Source organism: Elaeis guineensis, chromosome 12 (assembly GCF_000442705.2).
Source record: "Elaeis guineensis isolate ETL-2024a chromosome 12, EG11, whole genome shotgun sequence".
Taxonomy (NCBI): domain Eukaryota; kingdom Viridiplantae; phylum Streptophyta; class Magnoliopsida; order Arecales; family Arecaceae; genus Elaeis; species Elaeis guineensis.
Genome location: NC_026004.2, coordinates 11,664,150 through 11,688,658, shown reverse-complemented (window position 1 = coordinate 11,688,658; position 24,509 = coordinate 11,664,150). Strand labels below are relative to the sequence as shown.

At 39.0% G+C, this 24,509-nt stretch overlaps 2 protein-coding genes across 8 annotated transcripts; one reads left to right on the top strand and one right to left on the bottom strand.

Moving 5' to 3' along the window:
• Positions 1-2,256: 2,256 nt before the first annotated feature.
• LOC105055202 (APO protein 3, mitochondrial) lies at positions 2,257-5,682 on the bottom strand. 2 transcript variants are annotated; one of them, XM_010936956.4, is made up of 4 exons: positions 5,527-5,682; positions 5,021-5,417; positions 4,287-4,717; positions 2,257-2,999 (listed from the first exon to the last, which is right to left on the bottom strand). In XM_010936956.4, the coding sequence occupies exons 2-4, from the start codon at positions 5,395-5,397 to the stop codon at positions 2,590-2,592; spliced, it is 1,218 nt and encodes a 405-aa protein (XP_010935258.1). In that variant the 5' UTR covers positions 5,398-5,417; positions 5,527-5,682; the 3' UTR covers positions 2,257-2,589. The 2 variants fall into 2 exon arrangements, with proteins under 2 accessions (XP_010935258.1, XP_010935256.1); XM_010936954.4 differs by having other exon boundaries at positions 5,021-5,661.
• A 2,289-nt stretch (positions 5,683-7,971) lies between these two features.
• Positions 7,972-24,075, top strand: LOC105055203 (AUGMIN subunit 4). Of its 6 annotated transcripts, none has more exons than XR_012135790.1 (17): positions 7,972-8,266; positions 8,353-8,400; positions 8,511-8,642; positions 12,874-13,224; positions 13,369-13,468; positions 13,566-13,614; positions 14,420-14,513; positions 14,663-14,734; positions 14,854-14,912; positions 16,269-16,337; positions 16,422-16,473; positions 16,712-16,789; positions 16,869-16,963; positions 17,761-17,855; positions 17,977-18,140; positions 18,236-19,877; positions 23,782-24,075. XR_012135790.1 is itself a non-coding variant. In XM_010936957.4 (14 exons), exons 1-13 carry the CDS (start codon positions 8,138-8,140, stop codon positions 16,944-16,946), a joined length of 1,311 nt encoding a protein of 436 aa, XP_010935259.1. In that variant the 5' UTR covers positions 7,975-8,137; the 3' UTR covers positions 16,947-16,963; positions 17,977-18,188. The 6 variants fall into 6 exon arrangements, 1 of the variants encoding a protein (XP_010935259.1); XR_833679.4 differs by having other exon boundaries at positions 7,973-8,266; positions 17,666-17,855; XR_012135792.1 differs by lacking the exon at positions 17,761-17,855 and having other exon boundaries at positions 7,975-8,266; positions 13,569-13,614.
• The last annotated feature ends 434 nt before the right edge of the window (positions 24,076-24,509 follow it).

The window sequence follows — 24,509 nt, the reverse complement described above, 5'->3', positions numbered from 1 at the left end:
CGGCCCCAGGGGCGAAGAGTCGGAACTGCTCCGGGATACAGTACTGATCCCGAAGCCGATCGACGTTCGGCCCTGAAAGTGAGGAGACCTCCACTTCCAGGGTCGATCGAAGATCATCGATCGGATTCCCCGACTGAGCTTCCCGAGGAGAAGTCTTGGCCGTGATGCCAGAACCAAGAAGGAGGAAAAGACAGAGAAGAAGAAGGAAAAGACAGAGAAGAAGAAGGAGAAAGGATTTCAAAGGAAGCAAGAACAAGGCGAAAGGAAACACAAGTCTCGGGTGGACCTTCCAAGGAATGAAGGCAGAAGCAGCTACCTAGGACGGAGGGGGGGACCGCTCGGGCAGAGTCTCCGCAGCAAAACCGTGAAAAGTGAGATTTTGGAAACAAGTGACCTCATGTATATAGGGCCCCTCGACGGCCGGGATGAGAGTGCACCAATGAGAACCTCTCGGATGATCGACACGTGGCAGCACTCGGGCCCTCCTCCAGCCCGACGGTTCGGCGCACCCATCCCAGATCGGGCCACATCGCCTTCATTTGCATGAACGACTCCGGCCCAACGACCTCCCGACACGTGGCAAAAAAATCACGCCTCAGAATTAATTCGCTGACGGCGATCCGTGTTCCCGATGGGACGCTTGACGGCGGTCCGCGCTCCCAAGGGAGCGCCAAGCGACGGTTTGCGTTCCCCAGAAGGCGTCTGACACCGGATCGTCTGACACCAGATCGTCCGACACTGAGTCATCTGACATCGAATCGTCTGACATCAGATCGTCCGACACTGAGTCGTCTGACACCGGATCGTCCGACACTAGATCGTCTGACACCGGATTGTCTGACATCGAATCATCGAACGTCAGGTCGTCTGACACCGATTTGTCCGGATCGTCCGCTGGTGAGATCAGCAAAATCAAGGCATGACACAATAAAGAATCCACTCCTTTCGCCCGACGCCCCACCTGCGTGGAAATGCGGACCGACGGGACATCAGGCTCAGGAGTGGGGGTGACAACTGTTGGGATATACCGACCGACCCTGATGCCGACTCACCGACGCTGACTCACCGACGGATCACGATGCCAACCCATCCTCGACGCCGACTCACCGACGGGTCCCGATACCGACCCATCCTCGAGGATGGACCGACAGACTTTGTCCGTCTAACGACGGACAACACCAACGGTAACTACCGATCATGCCCGGCCGGAACGTGTCGGCCTAACAGGCCGACACTGCCTCCGATCGCCTGAAAGCCGATCTCGCATCACCGACTCCCTGTCGGGTGGGACACCACCGACTCCCTGTCGGTTTGGACAACCGACGTCCGACCTCTACAGGCCCTTCTGGATGCCGAACGAGCGGCATGGGCTGCAGTCCTATCAAAGACATGCCGTGCAACCGCCAGGGGGCATTATCTTGTCAGAAACCTGGGGCGCTGTCCTGCCAAGGACGCAAATTAATTCCTAGGACCGGTCAGCTCGTCAACGACGTGACAACCCCCGACGATTTGACAACTCTTCAGTTATCTACATCACCGACGGCGGGACCATACCACCTCCTACTATAAAACGAGGTAAGGCAGCAGCTTGAGGAGGGGATTCCTCTCTCTCTCTCTCCACCGCTGAGTCCCCTGATTCCTCTCTACTATTGCCTAGTTTCCTCTCTGACTTGACCGTCGGAGGGTCCCCGCCGGAGGCATCTCCGGTCAGTGTGGACTTTCCTTTGCAGGTGCTCGTTCCCGACGACCAGGCGACGAGGGGATTGGCCGCAACACTGTACAAAGACAGTGTTGTTTGCATCAAGATTCTCACTTGAGATAATTTAATGGTCACGGCATGGATCAGATGATCATGCATGCCACCAATCACATCCACTCGCTCTCATGTTGGTGCATGAAGATGAATGTTTGATAGATAGATCTATGAAAATGAGAGACTGTGATTGACAGCATGCACAGCCATGTGGTGCATGCTATATAGATTATAATTTCATTTGAAAAGTGTTGAGCAATAAAATTTTGGAAAATTCTTTAATATGTATAGGAAAAGCTTGAAGGACCCACAAATGCTGACTTGGTAACTGAATGCTAGACAGACTCCATATTTGGCAACAACTTCCATGAGTTACAGCAATCAGCTTGTGCATTGTGTCATGAAGAATACTTCGCTCCATGGCATTACTCTAAACTTATAAGATGTATGGAATTGAACTGAGCCTGGGGTAAGTATACAGTCTCCAAACATGCTATAAGCTCTAGAAAGTTGAGGGCAACACCCATGTACAACAAAAAATAATATTAGAATCCTATAGCTTACATACGTTAGCACTGGCATTGCTACTGATTACAATTCTTTGTTATGATTAGGAGCCAAAACATGACCACCGCTAGCCATAGAGTAAGTGGCCAAAATGCTCCTTCACCATCTTCCACGTAAAACTGAACATAGCAAACACCAATATCAAATGCTATTTGTGCACTTTCTGTATCTATTTTCACTTGTTAAGGCAGCAGCATGAAAATGTAAAGCATATGTACTGTTAGATCATAACACTTGCTCCAGTAATCCAATCACTCGCGTCAGCTATTTCACACAACCAAACTCTCCTCATCAAGTGCAGGCAGAGCAACATCCTTCCTCATCAGTCCATAATAATCCTTTCCAACAATAGCACCAGCCTGAGCAAATAGCTCTACCACTGCAGGCAGTTTGCCATAGTACCTCCTTAGCTCATGCATGAGCGGGTTGCCATCATCCGGGTCAGGCACATGCCAGACATAGACCGGCGGCACCAGATCATCAACAGTGGCCTCCTGCCAAGCATGCTGCCCATCCCTCATCTGGTGCTTGTAGGCCTGGCATATCCTCGCCCGGTGTCCCTTCGGCCCCACCTGGACCTCAGGGCAGAACCCACAAGTTTGGACAGGATATTTCTTCACGAGCTTCAAAGCACCTGATCGCATCTTTTCCCATGCATCCATGCCTTGCACAGCTATATCTACAAAAGATGCACCTTGACATGTTAGATGTAAGAGGCTACCAGCACAAATTCAGAAGAGAGTATCACAACTGACATTGGGAAAGGTTATTTTTTAGGTGATACTGAGAAAGAAACATAAATTGCCAATGGCATCTTTATGGTTGTTTCAAAAATCTTGTATATATTTTTATGGTAGATGGAGTGCATGCATCATATGCTCATGTATAATTCATGAGTGCTGTTGCACACAAAATAGATCTAGATGCAGTAAAGAGTTGCTACAAAAATCAAATAGGAAAAGAGTGAAGGTGTACATATTCTCACAACCTAAGAATCTAAAAAGACTAGTCGGAAGGATTATTTGCATTTCTTAGCCCTATATAAGTACCTAAGATATACCTAATGCATACCCAATATGAGACTAAACAGTTGCCTGCACAAATCTTTACATATTTTCCCCATTTAAGCCCTAGTATTCTTGTTAGGTTAAGGATCCAAATCTATTCAAATTCAAGCACAGATACTACAAATCCAATTGCAAACACTATGATCAGCCTATAGCCAACCCCAAAAGAACCTATACTCCAGTATCCCCTAGTTTATATGATTTATGAGCCAGGTTCGCTCTTATACCATTTGTCATAGCTTAGGAGTTCATCCAAAAAGACTGATCCGAAGGTATTATTTGATTCCTTGGTCCTATATAAATACCCAAGATCTGCCTGGTTAATAGTTAATGTAAGACTAAATACACACCCGCATGAGTCCTTAGATAGTACTTATCTACCCTTGTCTCCACCACTGACAAACAGATGAAATGATACAAAGAGCATGCTCAATGGAAAGGACTTTATCCTCCTCAACCTAGTTTTATGTTTTATCCAATATTTCTCAACATTCTTCAACTCCTACCCATTCCTCGTGAGAAATAATCTTGTTCCTTCTACTCTAGAACACCCCACAATTCTTCGTGAAGTATGAAATTTCATACATCTCGAGATCACGGTGTAACTGACATAGGAGCTAATCGAGCAGTGAAATAGGAAGATTTTCACACATCTCCTATGCACCAAACTCAGGATTTTCTTCTGAAATTTTAGATCCCCCATCAGTGCCCCGACACAGCCCAAACTTCAGCTCCAAATGTGGGATATGAAGTGCCTCAAGCAAAAAGAAAAAAATATAAAGTTCATAGCAAAAACAATAATGAAATTTGGTGTGCATCTTAATCTGATTATAAGCATAATATGATAAAGCATCTTATGCAAAGTATAGGAGAGTTTTAAAAATCATATGACAACAAACCTTGAATACTGTCATTAGATGAGAATGATGGAGAATCACTATCCCCAGGCTTCTTCTTCCACTGCCAAAATCCAAATGGCTGGATATCTTTCCCACTCGAGTAATCTCGCGGAAACTTCTTTTCAAAATCTATCATCTTCCCTCCTATATTATAAACTGGAAAGGCTCGTCTCTTTGTCGGGTACTCAGGGATGTCCACGCCAGCTTGCACACAAAGCTCCACAATAGCTGGAATCCTATCAACTTCCAGCCGCTCTTCATGTGAAACTGCTCTACCTAGTCTGTCATAGAGATGAAAGGATTCCACGAGTGGAAGAACATGCTCCATTCCTCCCTTTGCCCAGCTGTGATCTTTGGTGGACAAACTCCCAACAACATCACATGAGCGTATCCGATAAGGAACCATTCCCACATGAACTTCCCCACATACTCTACATCACAACCAATTCATTAAAAGAAAGGAAAAAACAACATTTTCACATCCAATTCATGGTTATTACTAAAGCATGACTTTCAAATCTGGATTGCGCAACATTGCAAGCAATGAAGTATGAAAATGAGCACCCGTTTTAGACATTGTATGCAAACTGAATTCAATTTCATCACCATATTCTATGTTATCTTTTGCAGGTGACAAAATTTGATCAAATACTAACCAATTAATGCTAATGATCTACTTCAATCGTTAAAAGAAGAACTTTTTGGTAAAAACTGAAGCATGTTGAATTATTTACCTGCACACATGGATAGGGATGCTCTCCATCACCCTCAAGACGCAGGCAAAGAGGACCTTTCTAGCATCAAACACCTCATGGGCAACGGGAATCAGACTCTTGACCAAAAGCCCATTCTCGGGCGGCCGAAGCGTGAACTCCCGCACCTCCCGCCTCATCTTCCGCTCCACTCTCGCCCGCCGTTTGAGCTCATTGATTGGTGTTGCAAGGGGCTTCCGTTCTGATCCCCGGCGCCTCCTTGGGAGCTCAATATACTCAGCTAGCCTAGAAGAACTAGTTGAAAACAGAGCCTTGATTCTATTCGCGGAGCTTCTGAAGAAGTTCTCCGTAATTACCTCATGGTGCTCTATCAGCCTCTGGATGGGTCTTGACAGCATCGCGCCGGTTGGTATTCAGTCTAATTACATTGCAAGAAAGGATTCGATAAGGGAAAACTAAAAGGAAAAAGAAAAAGAAAAAAAATTCAAAAAGTCGAGTCTTTTGCTGCTTTGGAGTAAGACGTCAACTGTTTGAGTGTTTGACGCTGTGAAATATAGTTGAGGCTTTTGGAGGACGGGAGAAATGAGACGGGAGCGGGCTGACTGGTTCCGGTGGGAAGGAGCGCAGCATGGGTTGGGCTCAAACAAAACCCAAACCATCCAACCGCTCATTGTTAGTGTTACAAAGTTGGATCGTAGTGGGTTAGGATTGAGGTTAAACACGATCAACCATATCTCCACCCCAACGCGGCCTAACTGGTGAATAAACAAATAATAAATAAATAAATAATCTATAATGTTTCATAAAGATTGTTTATATGTTTAATACAATTATGTCTTTAGTTCTAAAATATAAAATAAAATTATGCAGGTTGCCATCAAATTCAAACCAACAAATATGAACTAAATATAAATATTTCAAACCCTTCTCCTACCTTAAAATTCTTATGCAACCCTCTCTAATCTAATTATTGCAGTCCAACCAACCTGATTTGATACTGACCTCCTCAAATTTAGTCTAAGAAGGGATTAAGTTGGGTCAAAGAAATTCCAACCAGATCTTGGGTTGGGGTGGATTAGGAGTGAAGATATGAAGCTCGGGTTATGTTAGAGCTGGTCAAAAACTTAGCTAAACATATCGAACTTGCAGCCATATGGATGAGAACGTAGAGGCCTAGAAGTATAAATATGGATTCAGCTTGACGTGCCCCATTGGATGGGATGCAAGCAGACTCCATTAAATTGAGGGGGAAAATGTTCATTCTTACGAAAATCACCAAATAACCACATAATTCTAGATGCACTTTAATTGGTCAACTCTCGAATATAGAGAAGTTGATTTGGTCAAGCAGGTTAGTGCTTACCCAATGCGAAGCACCCACATCTGTAAATAGGTATAGATGTCGCCTGAACCTGATCTACCAATCATGAGCTAACATGTGGTATCAAGAGAAAAATGAAAACTTTCTTTAGTTGAACTAGTTTTTCTTAAATACAAAAGTTAGGAGTTTCTTCTTCACTTGAATTAGGACTCAAGAGTCCAACACTGTCAAATCTCTTGATCTATAAAAAGAAACTTGATGTACTCGATATGTAGAACATATGATATCATGCATGCATTTTACTATCCTTGTAAATCTTATTCTCCTATATTATTCCACATAATCCTTTCTCTGGCCGAAGCATCAAAGAGCCCTTGGTCAGATCAGCTCTGATGACCTCTTTTCTATTTTTTTCCTATATGCAAATTAAAAAGTTTCTTCCTCTTGCGCACAGATCAATTGGCACTCTTTAGATCATTGAATCAGGTTTTGGTTGTAAGAGGTATATTAATATAAAACATCTCATGATGGAGTTCTAAGAACATTATATGAAATCATAAAGGTGGATATTGGTATGTATTCCGACAATAAACGGGTCTCCAGTTGCAAACATCATGTTCAAAACCTTAACCAAGTATGGATACCAGCTAGCTGCTAATAAACGTGCCTAATTATATTTGTGGATTGGAGAGATGAGTTGGGCTTAGATATTCACTTGACCTAGGCTGAGATTAGCGGCATATTTGTGGCCAATAGTATTGTTCATGGTAAATTTTGATCTAATACTAAGATGAGAAAAAATAAATATTTTAAATCAACTTAACTCTATCCAAGTGCCGCAATTTGGTTGACTTGCTACTTATCAAGGGAGCTTGATATATATGATCTAACTACTTCATTCTAGATATATAGTTTCAGAGGATAACCCAAGTACAATTATCCTAGTTTCACATATTTTTATATTTTTTTCGTTACCTATGCCATTTCATGTTGTAGTTACAATCAATTAGATTAGTGTTAGAACAAATATATTGCTATCAATTATCAGACTTATCAATATGAAATTCATCAGATCGAGGTGGTGGTTGGAAATTGGCGCAGCACACTAGTAGTTAGTAGTATTAGTTAGTCCTACTCACTTGTTAGCCAATCATAAATTTTCATAGTGGATCGATAAATCAAATAGTGATATGATAGGTGATTTATGATTTTTTTAAAAATTAAATAAAAATATTTTCATGACTTAAAATTTTTTTGTTGACTTGCGTCACGATGTTACTTCAAAAATAAATTTGATTTCAAAAAAAAAATTGATCGAAAATTTGATACATACAAGATCAAACACCAATCCTCATTTATTTATTTATTTATTTTTTTATAATTTTGGATACAAACGGCCGATCCCACTATTTTAATATAAATATAATTCAAAAAATTAAAATATAAAATATCTTGCAGGCTTCATAAATAAATATCGTTTTGACATGGGATCAGTTTTGATGTGCCTGATAATAAAGAATGTAATTCAATTCGCGATGCTGTTTATCTTCTTAAAGGTGCGACGAACAGATGTCATGGTGGAATTACGAAGGGACTAAATAAAACCCCATTTGCCTTTCGAAGCAAGCCAATTGATAATTTCATCTCAACTTTGTGGGAAATACGAACATGTATAAACCGTCGCATAGAAGCCGAAAAAATATTACTTTTGGACGGCCGGCTTTGAGACGCACTACCGGTTTCGATTTAAACGGAAAGCCCACCTCACTCACCACGCTGCTTTCCTCTCTCCATCTCGTCGCCGCCGCCGGCGATCAATGGCGAAGAACGCACAGTCCCAGAGCTTGCCGGCCGATGTTACCCATCTCATTGACCAGCTCGAACGCCATTCCCTCGCTCCGGATGGCTCCTACGTCTCCAAGTCCGCCCACGCCGATCTCCAGCTCGTAATCCCATCTCTAATCCATTCCCCTTTCCCAACATCTCGGTTTCAGCCCTTTTTGTTTGATTCGTTGTTCGATTTGAATCGTAGGCGAGGGAGGAGATGGCCAGAGAGAGGACGCGATACTTGGAAGCCATGGTAGGCGATCTCTCCCCTTCGATGGAGTTAGGTTTAGGTTTTTAGGGCTATGTTTCTTTTGTTTCAGAATGATCATTATGTAATGAGATTTCGTCTGGGTGTGAGCACAGGCGGTTTATTGCGAGGCAATTTCAATGGTAGAAGAATACCATCAGGCGGTGTCTGCTGCGAACCTCGGGGGACTTAGAGATATTCAGGGTCAGGCTTTCTACCAACAGCTCGGCTTGAATTGCTCTCCCCAGGTTTGATCTCACACTTGAAGAAAAAAAATAGATCTTGTTGGAGAATCAGGCATCAAACTTTTCCTGGGTTTCATCTTGCACTCGATGCGTCGAGCTTATCTGTAATTCCTAAGAAGTTTTGCGACATCTAGATATAAAATGTCATTGATTGAACGGTTGTAAAAGTAGGTACTATATGATTGGGTGCAAGTATAATTTTGATAATTTATGGAAAAATTAGTTTAGTGCAAAGTATCTTTTGATGATTAGAATCAAGAAAAAAAGAACTGCACAAGAGCGTGATGTATTATTTTGTCAGATATTTCGTTTACGTGAATCAGAACTTGTACGTTGCACTCTAACATCCTAATGCTTGGAATCGCTTTCCAATATTTCAACTTTGCGTACTGGTGTTTATACTAGAAAAAGAAAGACCAGTCGGTGCTTACAAACATTCAGAGTTTTCCTGAATGAAAATGCTGCTAGCATTAGTAGAACCACTTTAACAATTCCTCACCAGATCCGGATTTGACTCAAGTTTCATATTGACTCAGCAAAATATACAACTCAGAATTTCCAGATCTCCTATTCAGCTTCAAAGCAAGTATTTACTGCATCAGATGGAGATTTATGTCAAGACGCTGAAAAGTCATCTAACTTGTTTTTCCAATAATTCACAAGTTGTATTGACTTGCATATTAATATTGGCAGTTGATATGGACTCCAATTGGTTCTCCCATTGTATCACAATGAATCATGTGTACCATAAAGATAGAGGAAAATGTTTTTACATCTTTTTATGTTGCCGTCTATCATCCTTAGAATACCATATCCTTGTTTAGTTGAGAATCTAATGAGCAGGTATTTATAGTATGCCCAATCGATGTGGGACTACCTATCATTAGAGTTACTTGTGGTGCATTTTGATTGTATGCCTAGCATATTCTCCCAATTTCTTTTCTAGGATTTTCAGTGCCTTTTCCCTTTCTCTTCTTTCTGTCTTGGCTCATTCACTGTTAGAGTTCAGCATCCTTGTCCCTCTCCATTTTTGGAATTCTCTGTTTTCCTCTTAATATAATGTGGTGGATTTTATTGTATTGGCTATTAACAATACAGCTACATCTACCGAGGTTTGGGATTTGGGTTGCCCTGATTGTGTAATGCCGAATCTGGCTGTAGCTGTATTAACCAATAACTATGTGAAGGAAAATGGTCAGCTTGCCATTTTCTTTGTCGTCTGCATCCTGCTTACTGAGCTTCCCACATCTATATATTCCTAAAAAATATATCATTTATGTTATATGGATGTTAATGTTTGGTTTATATGAGAAGGAGAAAAAAAAAATAAGATGGTGCATTCTCTGGCCATTTTTATGGGCCTTGTCGCACATGAGGAACTATCGATTTTTAATGTTTTCATTTTTTTTTCCACTAATAATAGCTCAGTCATCATCTAAGCAAACTGCACTGTGATCACCACAAGTTGCATCACCCAATGCCTACTTCTGCATCTTCTTTTTTATTTTCTTTGACTCTTTTCTGTTCCATGTGTTATTTTTTAGAATTTAAAATAACTTTTTGTTCTTTTAATTTAGAATCATTTGATCAAGTTTGTGGAAGTTGGAAGAGACTGGTTTTTAGATTTGATGTTTGATCCTTTATTCATTTGGAGTTTAGGCCCAACGAATGAGGGACCATCAATCTTTGGAGTTAACTGTAGTTTAAGAAACTAGCAAGGGTCCCAAGGTTGGCTCTTATAAAAAGCAGCATATGCTCCTCTCTCTCTCTCTCTCTCTCTCTCTCTCTCTCTCTCTCTATCCGTCAAAAGATCTAACCTTTCTTCTTTTCCTTCTTCTTACCTTGGCTCTTTCAGTTTTATAGAGTTCACTATCTTTTCACCTCTCCATTTCTTGGTTTTTCTATGTTTCCTCTCAATATTATGTGGCATGCTTTATTATAATGGTTGTTAGGATTAGGGCAACATGAACCAAGGGCAAGGTTTTGTGTTGGTGTTGAAATTGCTGGATCTGGCTGTAGCTATATTAATCAAGGAAGGAGGGAAGAAAATTGGTCAGCTTGCAGTTTTTTCTTTTTCTTTTTTTTTTTTTTTTTTAGCATCAGCATCCCACTTACTGAGCTTCCCACATCTATGTGTTCTTAAAAAATATATCTTTTTCGTTTTATATGGATATTAATATTTGGTTTCTATGAGAAGGGGAGGGATGGTGCATGTGTTATTTATTTTTGGAGGACCTTCTCATGCATTAAGGGCTATCAATTTGTTTTCATTTTCTTTTTAACTAATAATAGCTCAATCATCATCCAGGCAAGCTGCACTGTGATCACCATAGATTGCATCATGCGAAGCCTATATTTGCATATTCTTTTTCCAATTGTCTTTGACTATCTTCTGTTCCATGTGTTGTTGTTTAGAATTTACAATATTCATTTTTTTCCTTCTAATTTAGATGGTTTGATCACCTTTGTCAAAGTTGGAAGGGACAAGCTGTTAGACATAATTTACAAATATTGTGGGAGTATCTATCTTTCCTAAGAGTTAACCACAGTTTAATAGACCAATGAGGGCCCGAAGGTTGGCTCCTATAAAGACCAGCATATGCTCCCAATTTTTTTTTGTAGGGTTTTTAGTGCGTCTGTGTCTTTGTCTTGGAACTGGATGTGGCCTATATTAACCAAGAAAAGAGGGAAGAAAACTTGCCAGCTTGCCATTTTTCTTATTGTCAGCAACCCTCTTATCGAGCTTCCTATGTCTATATGTCACAAGAGATATATTTTTTGTTTTATATGGATGTTAATATTTAATTATACGAGAAGGGGAGAAGGAGGTTGTGCATGTATTTGCCAATTCTAGAGGACCTTCTCGCACATCAAGTGATAGCGTGTGTTTTTTTTTTTTTTTTTTGATTTTTGATTTTTAATGTTTTCATTCCTTTTTCAAGTGATAATAGCTTGGTCATCATCTTCCAGGCAAGTTGCGTTCTAGTCATCGCAGATTGCGTCATCTGATGCCTACATTCTGATCTTCTTTCCCCTTTTTTTTGCTGTTCACTTCCATTATGTATGTTACTGTTTATAATTTACAGAAACTTTTCATTCGTTTAATTTAGATTGTTTGATCACCTTTATTGTAGTTGGTATTGAGAAGTTCTTAGATGTAATATTTGGTCGTTTATTCATTTGGATTTTACACCCAATTGATCCGGGACTATCTGTCATTAGAGTTAACTGTGGTTTAACAGATGAGTGAGCATCTGAAGGGAGGCTCCTACAAGACCAGCGTATGCTCCCAATTTTCTGTTCTAGTATTTTGGGTGTCCCTCTCTCTCTCTCTCTCTCTGCCAGTGTCAAAAGATCTAACCTTTATTTGTTTCCTTCTTTTCTTCTTGGCTCTTTCAGTGTTAGAGTTCACCATCCTTGCCCCTCTCAAGCTTTGATCTTGCACTTGATTAAAAAGATTTAGATCTGACTGGAGAATTAGACAATCAAACTTATTTGTAATTCCTGGGAACTGTTGTTACATCTAGATATATAATGTCATTACTTGAGTGATTGTAAAAGTAGGTAGTTTATGCTTGACTGCAAGTGTAATTTTGATAATTCTCTGAACTTTGATGATTAGAATTAGGAAAAGAAGAACTATGCAAGAGTCTGATGAATGATGTAATTTATATTGGTGTATTTCGTTTACCTGCATCAGAACTTGTACATCTCATTCTCTATCATCCTATTTTTTGGGTAATGGCTTCTTAAATTCTTCAGTTTAGTATGTCTGATGTTGATCCTGGGAAGAAAGACTGGTCAATACCATCAAACTTTTAAAGTATTCCTAAACCAAAATGTTCCCATCATTAACAGAACTACTTTAATAATGATTCCTTACCAGATCTGCGAATATGTCTCAAGTTCCATATTGACCAAGCAAAACATACAGGTCAAAGGTTTTAGATCTCCAATTCAGCTTCAAAGCAAGTGGTTGCTGCACAAGACGGAGATTTACATCAAGATTCTGAAAAGTCATCTAATTTGTTTTGCCAGTAACCAACTAGTTATATTAACTTGGATCTTGATGTTGGATGTTGGTATGCTCTAAGTGGGTCTGTCATTTTGTCACTATGAATCACGTGTAGCATCTAGATATTTTTTTGTTGCCATATATCATAGTTAGAATACCGTTTCTTTCTTTGGTTGTGTCTAATGAGCAGGTGGATTTGAAACAGTCTGATGGTTTCAGGTTTATGAATCTCTTGAGCATCGATTAGCTGTTGCTGAGGCTGCTCAAAGATTGAGACTTCCTCTTCTTTCTAAAGATGGGGAAATTCATGAGGAAGAGATTGAAAAATTGAGCATGACATCAAGAAGCTCTCTTGATAGCACAACTACCAGTATCACACCCAGCTCAAGTTCAAACTCAACAAGTTTCAATAATAGTTATGCAACTAGCAATATCAGTATGTTGGGCCTTGCTTCTCCACCTAATAGTGATATGGTTGAACCTGGAGTTGGTGGAGTGCCAAATCGTTTTCTTGGAGTAACACCAGCTTATCTATGGCAAGTCCAGCAAGAGCAGCCTGCCATGGCTGTGGTACGTATCTTTGGAGTTTATGGTTTTGAAGTTGACGTTCAACATAAACTGAGCTCTTTTTTGCATTGTGCAGTCCCTGCTAAGATTTAATATTTACAATAGCACAACCCTCATCCATACATCACCGTAATATTGTCACTGTAGGATATGGCGGAATATCAGAGATCCCTTGTTAGGGAAATTGAATCTCGCTTAGAAGCTAAGTGTGATACATTAGCTGATGTGTTTGCAATGGATGAAATAGGTAACAAAGTAAATTGACTAATATCAGGAAGATGATTTATATAATTATGAGCATTTTATTTAATCCATCTGGTGTATAAGTTGTTGTCTATGTGCAGCAGACTCCTCTTCCATTAGTCAGATAGCAAGTGCTCGCCTTCCAGAAAGGTGAACCTTTGCACTCTCTTCTATATTATGTCTCTTTTCCTTGCTTCACCTACCAAGTATCTTGCATATGATGTTCTGTTGCTTGTGTTGATGGCTTTAAAAATGCCATAATGTCCACTGTCCATCTCATTTCCAAATTGTTGTCATTTTTTTTTTAATTTCTCTTTCCAAAAATGAGAGCCCTTTATGAACTGAAAGTTTCTTATCATACGACCATTATTTCCTTCTTGCACCGATATTGAATCAGTACATTGTGCCATGCAATATCAATACTTGGTATGCCAAACCGTATTGTGTTGACATTGAATATGTCAAATCTTACCATACCATACTGTGTACTGACACCATAATAGGATGGTACTGGAATGAGGTCTGATACCGAAATGGCGAACCTTAATTTCCCCTCTTTCTTCTTCTTGTTCTTCTTTAGATCAAGGAAGATACTCTCTCTCTCTCTCTCCCCGTTGTAATGTATTGTCTTCACCAGCAGAGGACTTTGATTTGTTGATTTATAAATATTAGATGTTTAGATCTGTTTTTGATCATTATTGGCAGGTGAATTGAATGGGGTACCTATGGTTATGGGATATGAATAACTATCTGAGTTATCTTGCTGCTATTATACACATATTTGCATGTTTAGCATATTTTGAATGTTTAATATATTAAAGTTATTGGTGATACCATATCTTTGTCCAAGGTATCATGTCGCGTTCTCTGACTATGAGGCTGTCAGCATCACTGTTGTTATGGATTTATGGTTGTCCCTGGCTGCTTCTAATCTTAAAAGCTTTCTCATGGTCAGGGTAAAACTAATTATTGAGGAGATTGAAAGAGAAGAGGCTGTTTTGCTAGAGGATCTATATTCAATGGATAGGAAGTTTGCAGAACACTATAATGTATGTTATCTTATTTTTCACGTCCTTTCACTTCCCTGTCACTCATATAGCTTTTTATTTAAATTTGCACTATAGTTTGCCTTTTGCACTCATCACTACTGTGTTTTTTCCCTCCCTTTCCTTTTTTGGCTGTATGACCATCTACGTAGGTTCTAGAGCAGATACTTGGGGTTCTTGTCAAGTTTGTTAAGGATCTAAAGTTGCAACATCAGCATCAATACGTAAGCCTGCTAAATTATCCATCTCCTGCCAAATATAAGAGATGAGGTATGATAGTTATTCTTTTATTCCTGAGGTGCAATGTTTGATCATGCTCCTTTTATTTTCTTATGTGAAACAGGATGAACTAAGGAAAACTTGGCTCTGTAAGAGGTGCCAAACAATGAATGCAAAATTGAGGTGTGTCTCTACATTCTTTTTTTTTTAAAAAAAAAATCTTAAATTGTGGTCGAAAAGTTGCCATTCCACTACTCATGCTCTTATACTCTTCATTTTTTCACTGCTATGGGTCCTGTCAATTTTATGCCGTCTCAGTTCAGGTTGATACATCAAAACCAACTAACAATATTGATTATGGAGCAAGTATCATTAGATAGACAAGTACATACATGGTACCATTGTAGTTGTAATGCTCAATGTGCGCGTTGCAGAGGGTGAGCATCTGGGAGGCATGCTTCTTTGTTAAAATGTTTTGGATGTTTATTGTGACTGTTGAGGTTGGCTCCACCTTCAAGAATGTTCAAAATCCAAGCTTGAAAAGTTTAAAAAGCATGAATTTCAATTTGATAGCCAATGCATGCTTTGTTTAATTCAACAAATAAACAGTGACCACCTTTTATGTATCCATTTTTTCTCGTTTTATGTCCTTTTCCAGCATGTCTGGCTTTCCTTTCTGCTCTAGTGCTTTTTGTTTTGCTTAACAGGTAGTCATAAAGCTGCAGTCTTCCGTTATTTGGAATTTTTTTCAATTTTGAATTTCTTATCCTTGTGGGACAGAAAAGGAATGTGTGTTTGTGTATGTTTGTGTCTTTTCTGTGCTAGCTGATGGTTCAATAGGTTCAGATATATCCTTACAGTCTTCAGCAATAATCCATGGTAAGAAACATATTCTAGCTCTTTGCCTATTGGATCATTGTATATGCAGCCATTACCCTTTTTAGAGTAACTATTATTTTATTACAAACGTTTGTAGCTGGGCATACTTGTCATTGATGTGGTGAGATGGATGTGTCAAATAGGTGTCAGTTATGAAATCACCAATATGAGTGTCCTGTGATGGCATAGTTTATTTTTTGTATTTGTAATGTTACAGCTTTTTACCTGCAATCCATTTCCTTCTTTTGTGCAAGGGTTTTATCTTACATATAAGGAGTTACAAAAAGATTAAAGATTTGATCTTCTCTTATCCTGGTTACATCAGATATGTGTCTCCTGATGCTTCTTATCTGACTTACTAATGCGCTGTATTAATGACCGCACTGAATGTCTCCTAACTCATTGCATATGACAAGCTTGGCTCAAGGTTTTCCAACATGGCAGTGGAATATCTATAGCTTCTGTATGTTAATCATTCCTTAAATAGAATTTCCACTGTAAATTATATGCTAAGTTTTGCAACAACCTTAAACTCCAGAGCGTGCATGCTCTTATGATGTATTTATTAAGTAGTTTAGTCTAGTTGCATATGGGTGAACTTTCTTCTTCATGTATTGCTGCTCTGTAGAGCTTTATGTGTTTTCTGACTTATGGTTATAGCGTTCTGGAGCATCTCCTCTTGCGGGATACTTACACTAAGGAGTCTGTGCCGGCTCTGCATAGGATTCGGTAATTTTTTATTACCTTTTATGTTGGTTATGGATTTAAGGAAGTGATTTTTTTTTTTGTGAATAAACTCACCACTTGTTGCAGGAAATATCTCTTGGAAGCAACAGAAGAAGCATCCATCGCCTATAATAAAGCAGTACGGCTTGTTTAGAAATTTCTTGATGTTTTTTAAAATAATCTTTTACAGCAAAGGTCATCTGTTTTTCTTATAACTCATTTCTTTTGTAATTTTTGGTAATGGTTAAATGTTACAATGAGGGCCACATGGTAAATATGGATTGCTTTGTACATCTGATTCTGATGCCTGCCCTCTGCTGTGCTGAAGTTCAATTTACTTTATTTTGCAACCAATAGATGTTCCTGTCTTTTGTCAGGTTACACGTTTGAGGGAGTATCAAGGTGTGGATCCACATTTTGATACGATTGCCAGACAATATCATGATATTGTAAAGGTAAATTTATCTTTGCAATGTTTATTGTCAATCAAGTCAGCTTTGATGGTCCCTTCTGGTTACAACAATTGAACTGCAGAAATTGGAAGGCATGCAATGGACAATTCACCAAGTTGAAATGGATTTAAAGCGCTCACTCGAGGGCCCAAACTCTTGAGTCTATTCTGAGAACCGGTAAGATTCCTATTGAACTTATTCTTGCTTTAGGTCTAAAAGTTAGTAGTTCTGATAATCTGATTCAGAGTGGCAAAAAATGATATATTTATGCTACATATTGCTTAACCCTGAGCTCAACTTTCTCCTATAGCCCTATTTAACATACCAGTGATAATGCCAATGCACATTCTTATAGCCATGTGCTATTCCTGCCTTGTATAAATGTTAAGATATTAACTAAAGTAACATTGCGAAACAAGATGGATAGAAATCCTCATGTTCCTGGACTCATGCTGATTGGGCAGCATTCAATTATGGAAATCCTCCTTCCTGTGCAACAGGGTTGTTGCATTTCCGGAAAGCATTTCTTGGGATAGCTAAAACAACTTGATCATGACGGCATAATTTCAGCGGTATCTCATTAATAGTAGCCTTCTGGGTCTTAGATGATTTCCAAGATTCCTTTATTGGATATATTCCTGATCGATACATGTAGACTAGTTGGGAGGATAATTTTACTTTGCATTGAAAAAAACATTTGATGCTACTCCTTGCTCATATATTTAAATTGATTTTGACAAATATGCAGTGATGTCTTTGACTGTGTTGTTGTATTCCAAGTAGCAAGTCCTTCATATAATGCTAGAAGCACCTGCCCTGTTTTAGACCAGTTGTCACCTCACTCTGATTTCTCTTTCTGGTTGCATGATATGCGAACAGTAGCATTTGTTGTACAACTTGTGTCAGAAACTTCCATGCACCAGTGATTGGCCCATATCTGCTAGGTAACAGAGATGGCCAACTATTTTCAACAGATGCAGCCATCCAAATGTAGAGTTTGCGGAACCCTGTATAATGGAGACGAGTTGTTTACAGCTTTCATCTGTGTCTTGGCAACCTTAATTCCCATGTAAATCTGCATTGAATTGCTTTTTGACTGTTTTTGTTGGATATTTTTGCACTAAGATTGAAATCACATACAGTCATTGATGCAGTTCTACCCTCTTTTTTTTTTTTTTGCTATTCTACAGGGTCTGGTTTTGGTCACTTGAATCATTTAAGTGGAGAAACTTATTTCAGTATTTTTGCTTTTCATTTCTGGTTCCCTATTGTTGTTGTACTTTTGATCCATAGCTACGTGAGCCAAGATGTAAGCGACATGAAGTGTCTATGAAGCTACTTTTGTATTCCCGTGGTATGTAATTATTCATGTAATGTAGGAGTTCTGTTTCACTTGCTACAATTTATTATTTCGTTCTTTGCGATCATAGACTTTGACTGTTAATGCAGAAAGCAGTGTATGCCATAGTGCACCCTCCCTATTCTCTGGAAGAGAAAGAAACAAGACTTCGGTTTGGAAGACCGGAGATTCTGGATGCAATTTTAAGTGAATTCTGCGGTGGCTGCACAGTGAAACAATAAATCTTGGTCTAGCTTTACAGGACCAGTTCAAAGCTTGTAAAACTTGGGTATCTTAGAATAATCCATAAATTTAGAGTAGCACTTAAGTATAGGCGAGCGCAGGGGTTTGCTGGCTTTGCTTTAAAATTCATGATATTATGGTTGGACTTTTCAATTGAGATTGTTGGATGGATGGATGAATTAGTGGAATTAGATCAGAAAGTTTGTCAGTGGAGTGTAGCCAGCCAAAATTTAAATTGATGATGGTTGGTGGTTGTCATTGGAAGCCACCGGACAGGTCACTCAGTTAATGATTCTTTACAGAATTAATTTAAATTTCCTACTTGAGTCTCTCTATCATCTAGCATGATTTGTTACACTGGAAGGGAGTTTTTTTTTTTTCTTCTTTTTTTGGGGGGTAGCAGCTCGGGGAATACTTCCCAATTTACAAAGTTGAAGTATAGCGTGGCTGCATTTCAGGAAGATATCAACCACTTGCCTCAAACTGAACTAATAAACTCAGCTCCTGTAGGACATTAGCATCTGAGACTCAGAGCCCCAGAGGAGACCAGATTAGCGAAGTGTGCTGGTTGATCACTGATGTCCTCTAGGAAAAGGCAGTCTTTAAAGCCTCGTTGGCAGCAGTTCAGTCAACTAATGGGAGGAGGAGGAGGATTGCAATGGAATGGCGGTGCCGATTAGGAATCGGCCCTGATGATCTCTAATGGCCGAAGTCCCATATCCCGTGGGGCCGCCATGCGCCATTCTTCATCAAGCTATCCTCTCTGTTAGGACTCGGGTTCTCATTTGCCAAAGCCAAAACTGAACGAAAAATCAGTGATGGCATTGCTTCTCACCTTGAAAGATCTCCCAATCCTAGAGTTCTAGCAGGGTACCAAATTAGACTTCAAGTCTGCCATATCGGTATTGAGTGCAAAGCTGGGGTGGAAGATTTCTAGTGTTCGACCAAGCCTTGATTGAAGTAAAGACCCCCGCCTGATGGATGAAGACATTCCATAGTTCTGATAGTCACGAAATAGTGAAATGTATAAATCAACGAAATATGTACTGAATTCTAAATAAAATTTCATGAATGCGAACCAATAACTATGGCTGAAATCGTCTGACAGAAAAATTGTAGCACCCGATCGCCCATTATAGCGATACATTTGCAGAGCCGGACTTGACCCGAGTCAGGTGAAGGGTGAGCCGGCTGAGACTTGTTTTTTTTTATCTTTTTTACATTTCCAGTAAAAGAGCCAATACCCCGAACTCCTCCACTCTGCCTACTAGGGTTTAGAGTCTGGAGGCAGACCCAGGGTGGAGGGGAGAAGAGAGGAAAGAAAGGAATTAGAATAAGAAGAAGAAGAAGATGAGCCGGAGCCTGGGGATACCGGTGAAGCTGCTGCACGAGTCGTCGGGGCACGTTGTGACGGTGGAGCTGAAAAGCGGCGAGCTCTACCGTGGCACCATGATCGACTGCGAGGACAACTGGAACTGCCAGCTCGAAAACATCACCTATACCGCCAAGGTACGGGAACTCTCTCGTTCTTCTTCACTTCCGTTTTGGGTTTCTTTAGGGTTGGATATGCTTTCCCTTTCTTTTTTTTCCTTCCCAATTATATGAGATAGAAGTCGTGTCGCTCCTTTTCGTTTCGTTTCTTTTATATTGTAATCAGTTCCCCGCTTTTTTTTAAAAAAAGATTTTTTATTTGACTGGGGAAACCCTAGAAAAAGGCTTCTTTTATAAAAGTTTTTTTTTTTTTAATAACATCATCTTCTTGGATAAATCTATATATTGAAAATTATATTTAGAAGCAGCACTATTCAATTGCTTGTTTTGCAGCTAACATAAAACTTACTGGCCTTCCACGAATCCTTCATGCTTACTGTTAAAGCATATATTCTTTGGAAGAAGGCTAATGCTGTTGAACCTGATTTTCAAATCCAATTTATGAGAAGCCAGAAACTTGCCATGCCTTCCATCAAACTCATTCTAAATGCTGTGCATAGCTCTTAAAGCTACAGAGTGTCACTCAAATGGCTCAGAAGAGCGTAAAATAAACTGCAAGGTTCAAATAATTTATTCTTCAATGAGCCTAGATCTTTTGCCTGCCATCACCATGTACCGCATCACCTTGTGCTCGGAGGACAAAATGGATAAGATTTGCATCTTAGACTTGTCCTTACTTATTTGATCAAAATATTTATTATCAAGCAAAGTTTTGTCCATCTGATAATAGCACATGGATGGAAAATAAAATCCAAGGAATTAAATAATGTGCATTGTTCTTGTATCAACAGGGGGTTGGTCATGGTCTTGAATTGTTGTCTAACATGTGAAATAGTACGTACGTCAAAAGTTGCATGGTGTTGCCCAAAGATAGCACAATAGGCTAGTTTCAATTGTTTTATGTTCACAAGCAGAAGTATTGAAGTGTTAAATTTGTTATCTTTGACTCTTTTAAACCAATCTGGCATCGACAGCTAGGCTGATTGTCTGTTGACTTGTGGAGCCAGTCTCCACCACGTCTTATTGGTCTGTGGGTTTAACATCCATGCTTCTTGACCTATATTGTGTTGAAGCTGACTGTTGCACTTCTTTTAAACACCATATACTTGATGCATTAGGATTAATCATCAAGTTGATACTTTTTGATTTATCATGATTGGGGGTCTTGATATGCATAATCCTTTTATTTATGATAAGATGGCAAAGTATCACAACTCGAGCATGTTTTCATTAGAGGAAGCAAAGTGAGGTAAGTTCATCACGCCCTGCATTTTTCAATATGTTAGTTTCATAGATCGACATCTAAATGATTTTAATTACAGATTTATGCTCATTCCTGATATGCTGAAAAATGCCCCAATGTCCAAACGCTTGGATGCAAGGATCAGAGTATGAAATACATTTTTTTCCTCATCTTATTTTGATAGTGTAAGCCTTTTCCTTGGATTTTAATCTGTTGGTTGATTTCATGAAGAGCAAAGGCTCAGCTCTTGGAGTCGGACGTGGGCGGGCAGTTGCTATGCGAGCTAGGGTGAGTTAATCTGTTTTAATAATTTTTCTGATTATCCTGTAAACTGTTTATTATCTGTCAAGTTTAAAATGAAAAAGTTTATCTTTTGCCAGATAGTTTGTTTATATTTATAAAGCAATTTCTTGTCTTATAGGTTCTTATTAGCTTGATTGTGACATACCTTTATCTTGTTGTCTATGATGTTTATTTACTTTATAATAGCCACTGAATCTTGTTCTGTATTTCCATCATCCTTTTATGTTCTTTGCTCACCTTATCTTGTGAAGGTCTTTCATTGCCAGTGTGCTGGTTATCCCTGGCTCCATATATTATTTTTTTTCATAGATGGGCTCAATAATACTTTGTTATCACCCTGAGAAACAATTCAGATTAACCATGAGACACTAATTGAACCTGAAACTAATTTCTCAAAGACTAAATGAGATGAGGAATGCATGAATACTGCATTTTATTATTGCTAATGCTGTCATGTTCTGACCACTACAATGTCTGACGTTTAGCATTGTATTTAGCTACTTTTATAAATTGCACAACGTTTGAAATCCATATTTTAGAATTTTATTTAGATTAGGATTCATATTGCTTGTGCCCAAATAATTTATTATAGTCATGACTTTGAAAGGGCCATACTTCTCTACTGTGCTTGATGATAGCTGTCCTTGGAGTTGAGACCCAGGATAATGATTCTAGTTGCTGTGACGACTTGTCCCATGTATCAGATAAATTTTCATATATTATCAATTTTTTGAGCTAGTGAAATTAATTACTTGAACAAGACTGAATATAAGCCATTTAATGTCAACTAAAATATGGACATTTTCATCAGCTAACGCTTGATGTGATACAATCATGCATTCAAATTTTCTTCCTAAAAGTAGAGAGCAATGGGAGAATGGATTGTATGACAATACCCTAAGCATTGTGGGGGCTTTGTGAAAAGAGAAATGTCAATATCTTCCATAAGGAGAAGTCAGGTGAGATTTGTGAAAGAAGCCATAACCTAACCTTCCTATGGTTAATAAAAGAATGAAAATAATTGAAATGGCATGATAGGGAACTCTATATCTTTCATTGATGGTAATATGGTACACTTTTATTAGGAGTATTAAATTGCTTAGGAAATATCAAAGTAATATCTGGACATGATGTCATCTTCCAATGAGCTTCCAACTCCAAGGTAGGCTTCGACTATTTGCCTAAGAATGGAACCCAAATCTGTAGTTCAGGGAGAGCTAGAGCATTTCACCATAACTCCATAAGTGCTTTTACCAATATACCAAACATGTTTGAAATCACTAGCAAGAAAACCACATTATGATTCAACCATCATCACAAAGCTGAATCAGTTTGTGTTACCATATTAGCATTGATCAATGTTGACATTGAGCACTTTTTGGTATGTTGAGGTCAACACCCGGGTACTCCTATTTGTGATCCCCTATACCTCAGGACATGGAACAATGACCTCACCAAGATGTCCTGAACACTTAAGGCAAAAAAGGCAAAGTCCCTCAGGAACATGGTTCCTGAAAATCTGATGAGAATGAGACTATTTGCATTTCTAGGGCAAAGGGAATTTTTTTAATCATGTGCATTGAGCTTCCCTCTTCAAATCCCCTAAACTCGTAATTGGATCAGCTTGCCAAACAGTATTGATATTAAAGTTTTCTTGGATATCATAGCTCACTTCCTGCTAATGTTGTGAATTGACAGAGTAAAACCTCCCTGATTTGAGAAAAGAAACAAAATGGCTCCCTCCATCAATACTATGAGGGTGATGTTGGAGAGCAGATAGTTCTCAAAAAAGAAGAAAAAGAACTAGCTTCCACTATTCAATTTTAACTGGATAGAGTTTTTCAAATATTTTAGCCTTATTTGCAATCCAATTGCTGGTTGCAAATGAGTTTCAGCCAACCAGACACCTGCAAATAGTTGCCTGCAACTCATTTTGCTACTTTTGGATTTGCAGCTTGCTTACCCCTAAATTGAAACTTTAGCATATGCTAAGGCATACAGAGTGAAAATAAAAGATCATGAACACTTGAAAAATATAATGTAGGTTATAAATTTTTATTAGACTTAAAAAAAACATAATAAAGTGACAACATATACCATTATTGCCTTTTATCCATTTGTAGAAATATCTGAGCTGACTCATCTATTTGGTTGAAGGCTTGAGCTCTTCGATTTTGAATGAAAGTATTCTTGGATCACTTGTACAATACTTATTTTTATTTTTTAAGAAACCTGTTCCTTTTAGTCCACTATCATCTAGTATTGCCGAATTCATTTAGTATCACGATGCAAAACATCATCATCATCATCATCATCTCCTCTTCTTGCTTTTCTCCTTCCTCTTTTTTTCTGAAAAAAAAAATTCTCCTGCTGCAGGCTCAAGCTGCTGGTCGTGCTGGTGCTACTGCTGGTGGGGGTGGTGTGCCGCCAGTTAGGAGGGAGTCACCTTTGAGCCCCTTGTTTCCTTGTTGCTCAGACCTTGCTGCCATGGAGATCACATATACTCATTTCTTTGAATCTCTCTGTACATTATAAAGGATGTAAGCGAAGACATGTTTTCTGTTCTTTAAGTTCTTGTGGCATCTGATGAGCGACATTTGGAAATCTATTGTTGTTATGGCCTTCAGCATTTTTCTTCAGTGCAACCAATACCTCCAAACGTTTTATTGATCCAGCGTTGTTCCTAAATTGATTGCTAAAGTCGCAGATGCAGTGTTTTGTTGCAGTGTTTTTTTTTTTGTGTGGTGTGGAGCCAATAAATCATGTCACGCCAAATTTGCATCAACTTTACCAATTGGGTGTGTTTGAATGAATAACAAATTTAAACACAGGTTTCCCGGTCGTTTGGAGACATGTCGGAATTTATTAGTCAGAAAAATAAAAGGAAAAAAAAACAAATTGGTCAATCTGTCCTTGATGAGGCAAAAAATTGTGAATATTCCAATCTAGTGGAACCAATTGGTTGGGTTAACGCTTCTAAGTTATCAATAAAGTTTGTGGTGTAGGAAATGCTTTATCTGTACCGTTTTTAAGTAACTAGAATCGCTATGCATTTTAACGGTGAGGTGAGCTGTTCTACTGACAACATGATATTATTAGAGAAC

Coding starts and splice junctions, on each gene's coding strand:
- LOC105055202 (XM_010936956.4), bottom strand. CDS start 5,397: ATGCTGTCAAGACCCATCCAGAGGCTGATAGAGCACCATGAGGTAATT. Junction 4,718..5,020: donor ATCCCTATCCATGTGTGCAG/GTAAATAATTCA, acceptor GTTGTGATGTAG/AGTATGTGGGGAAGTTCATG. Junction 3,000..4,286: donor ATCTAATGACAGTATTCAAG/GTTTGTTGTCAT, acceptor CATCTTTTGTAG/ATATAGCTGTGCAAGGCATG.
- LOC105055203 (XM_010936957.4), top strand. CDS start 8,138: ATGGCGAAGAACGCACAGTCCCAGAGCTTGCCGGCCGATGTTACCCAT. Junction 13,225..13,368: donor AGCAGCCTGCCATGGCTGTG/GTACGTATCTTT, acceptor TTGTCACTGTAG/GATATGGCGGAATATCAGAG. Junction 13,469..13,565: donor GTTTGCAATGGATGAAATAG/GTAACAAAGTAA, acceptor GTCTATGTGCAG/CAGACTCCTCTTCCATTAGT.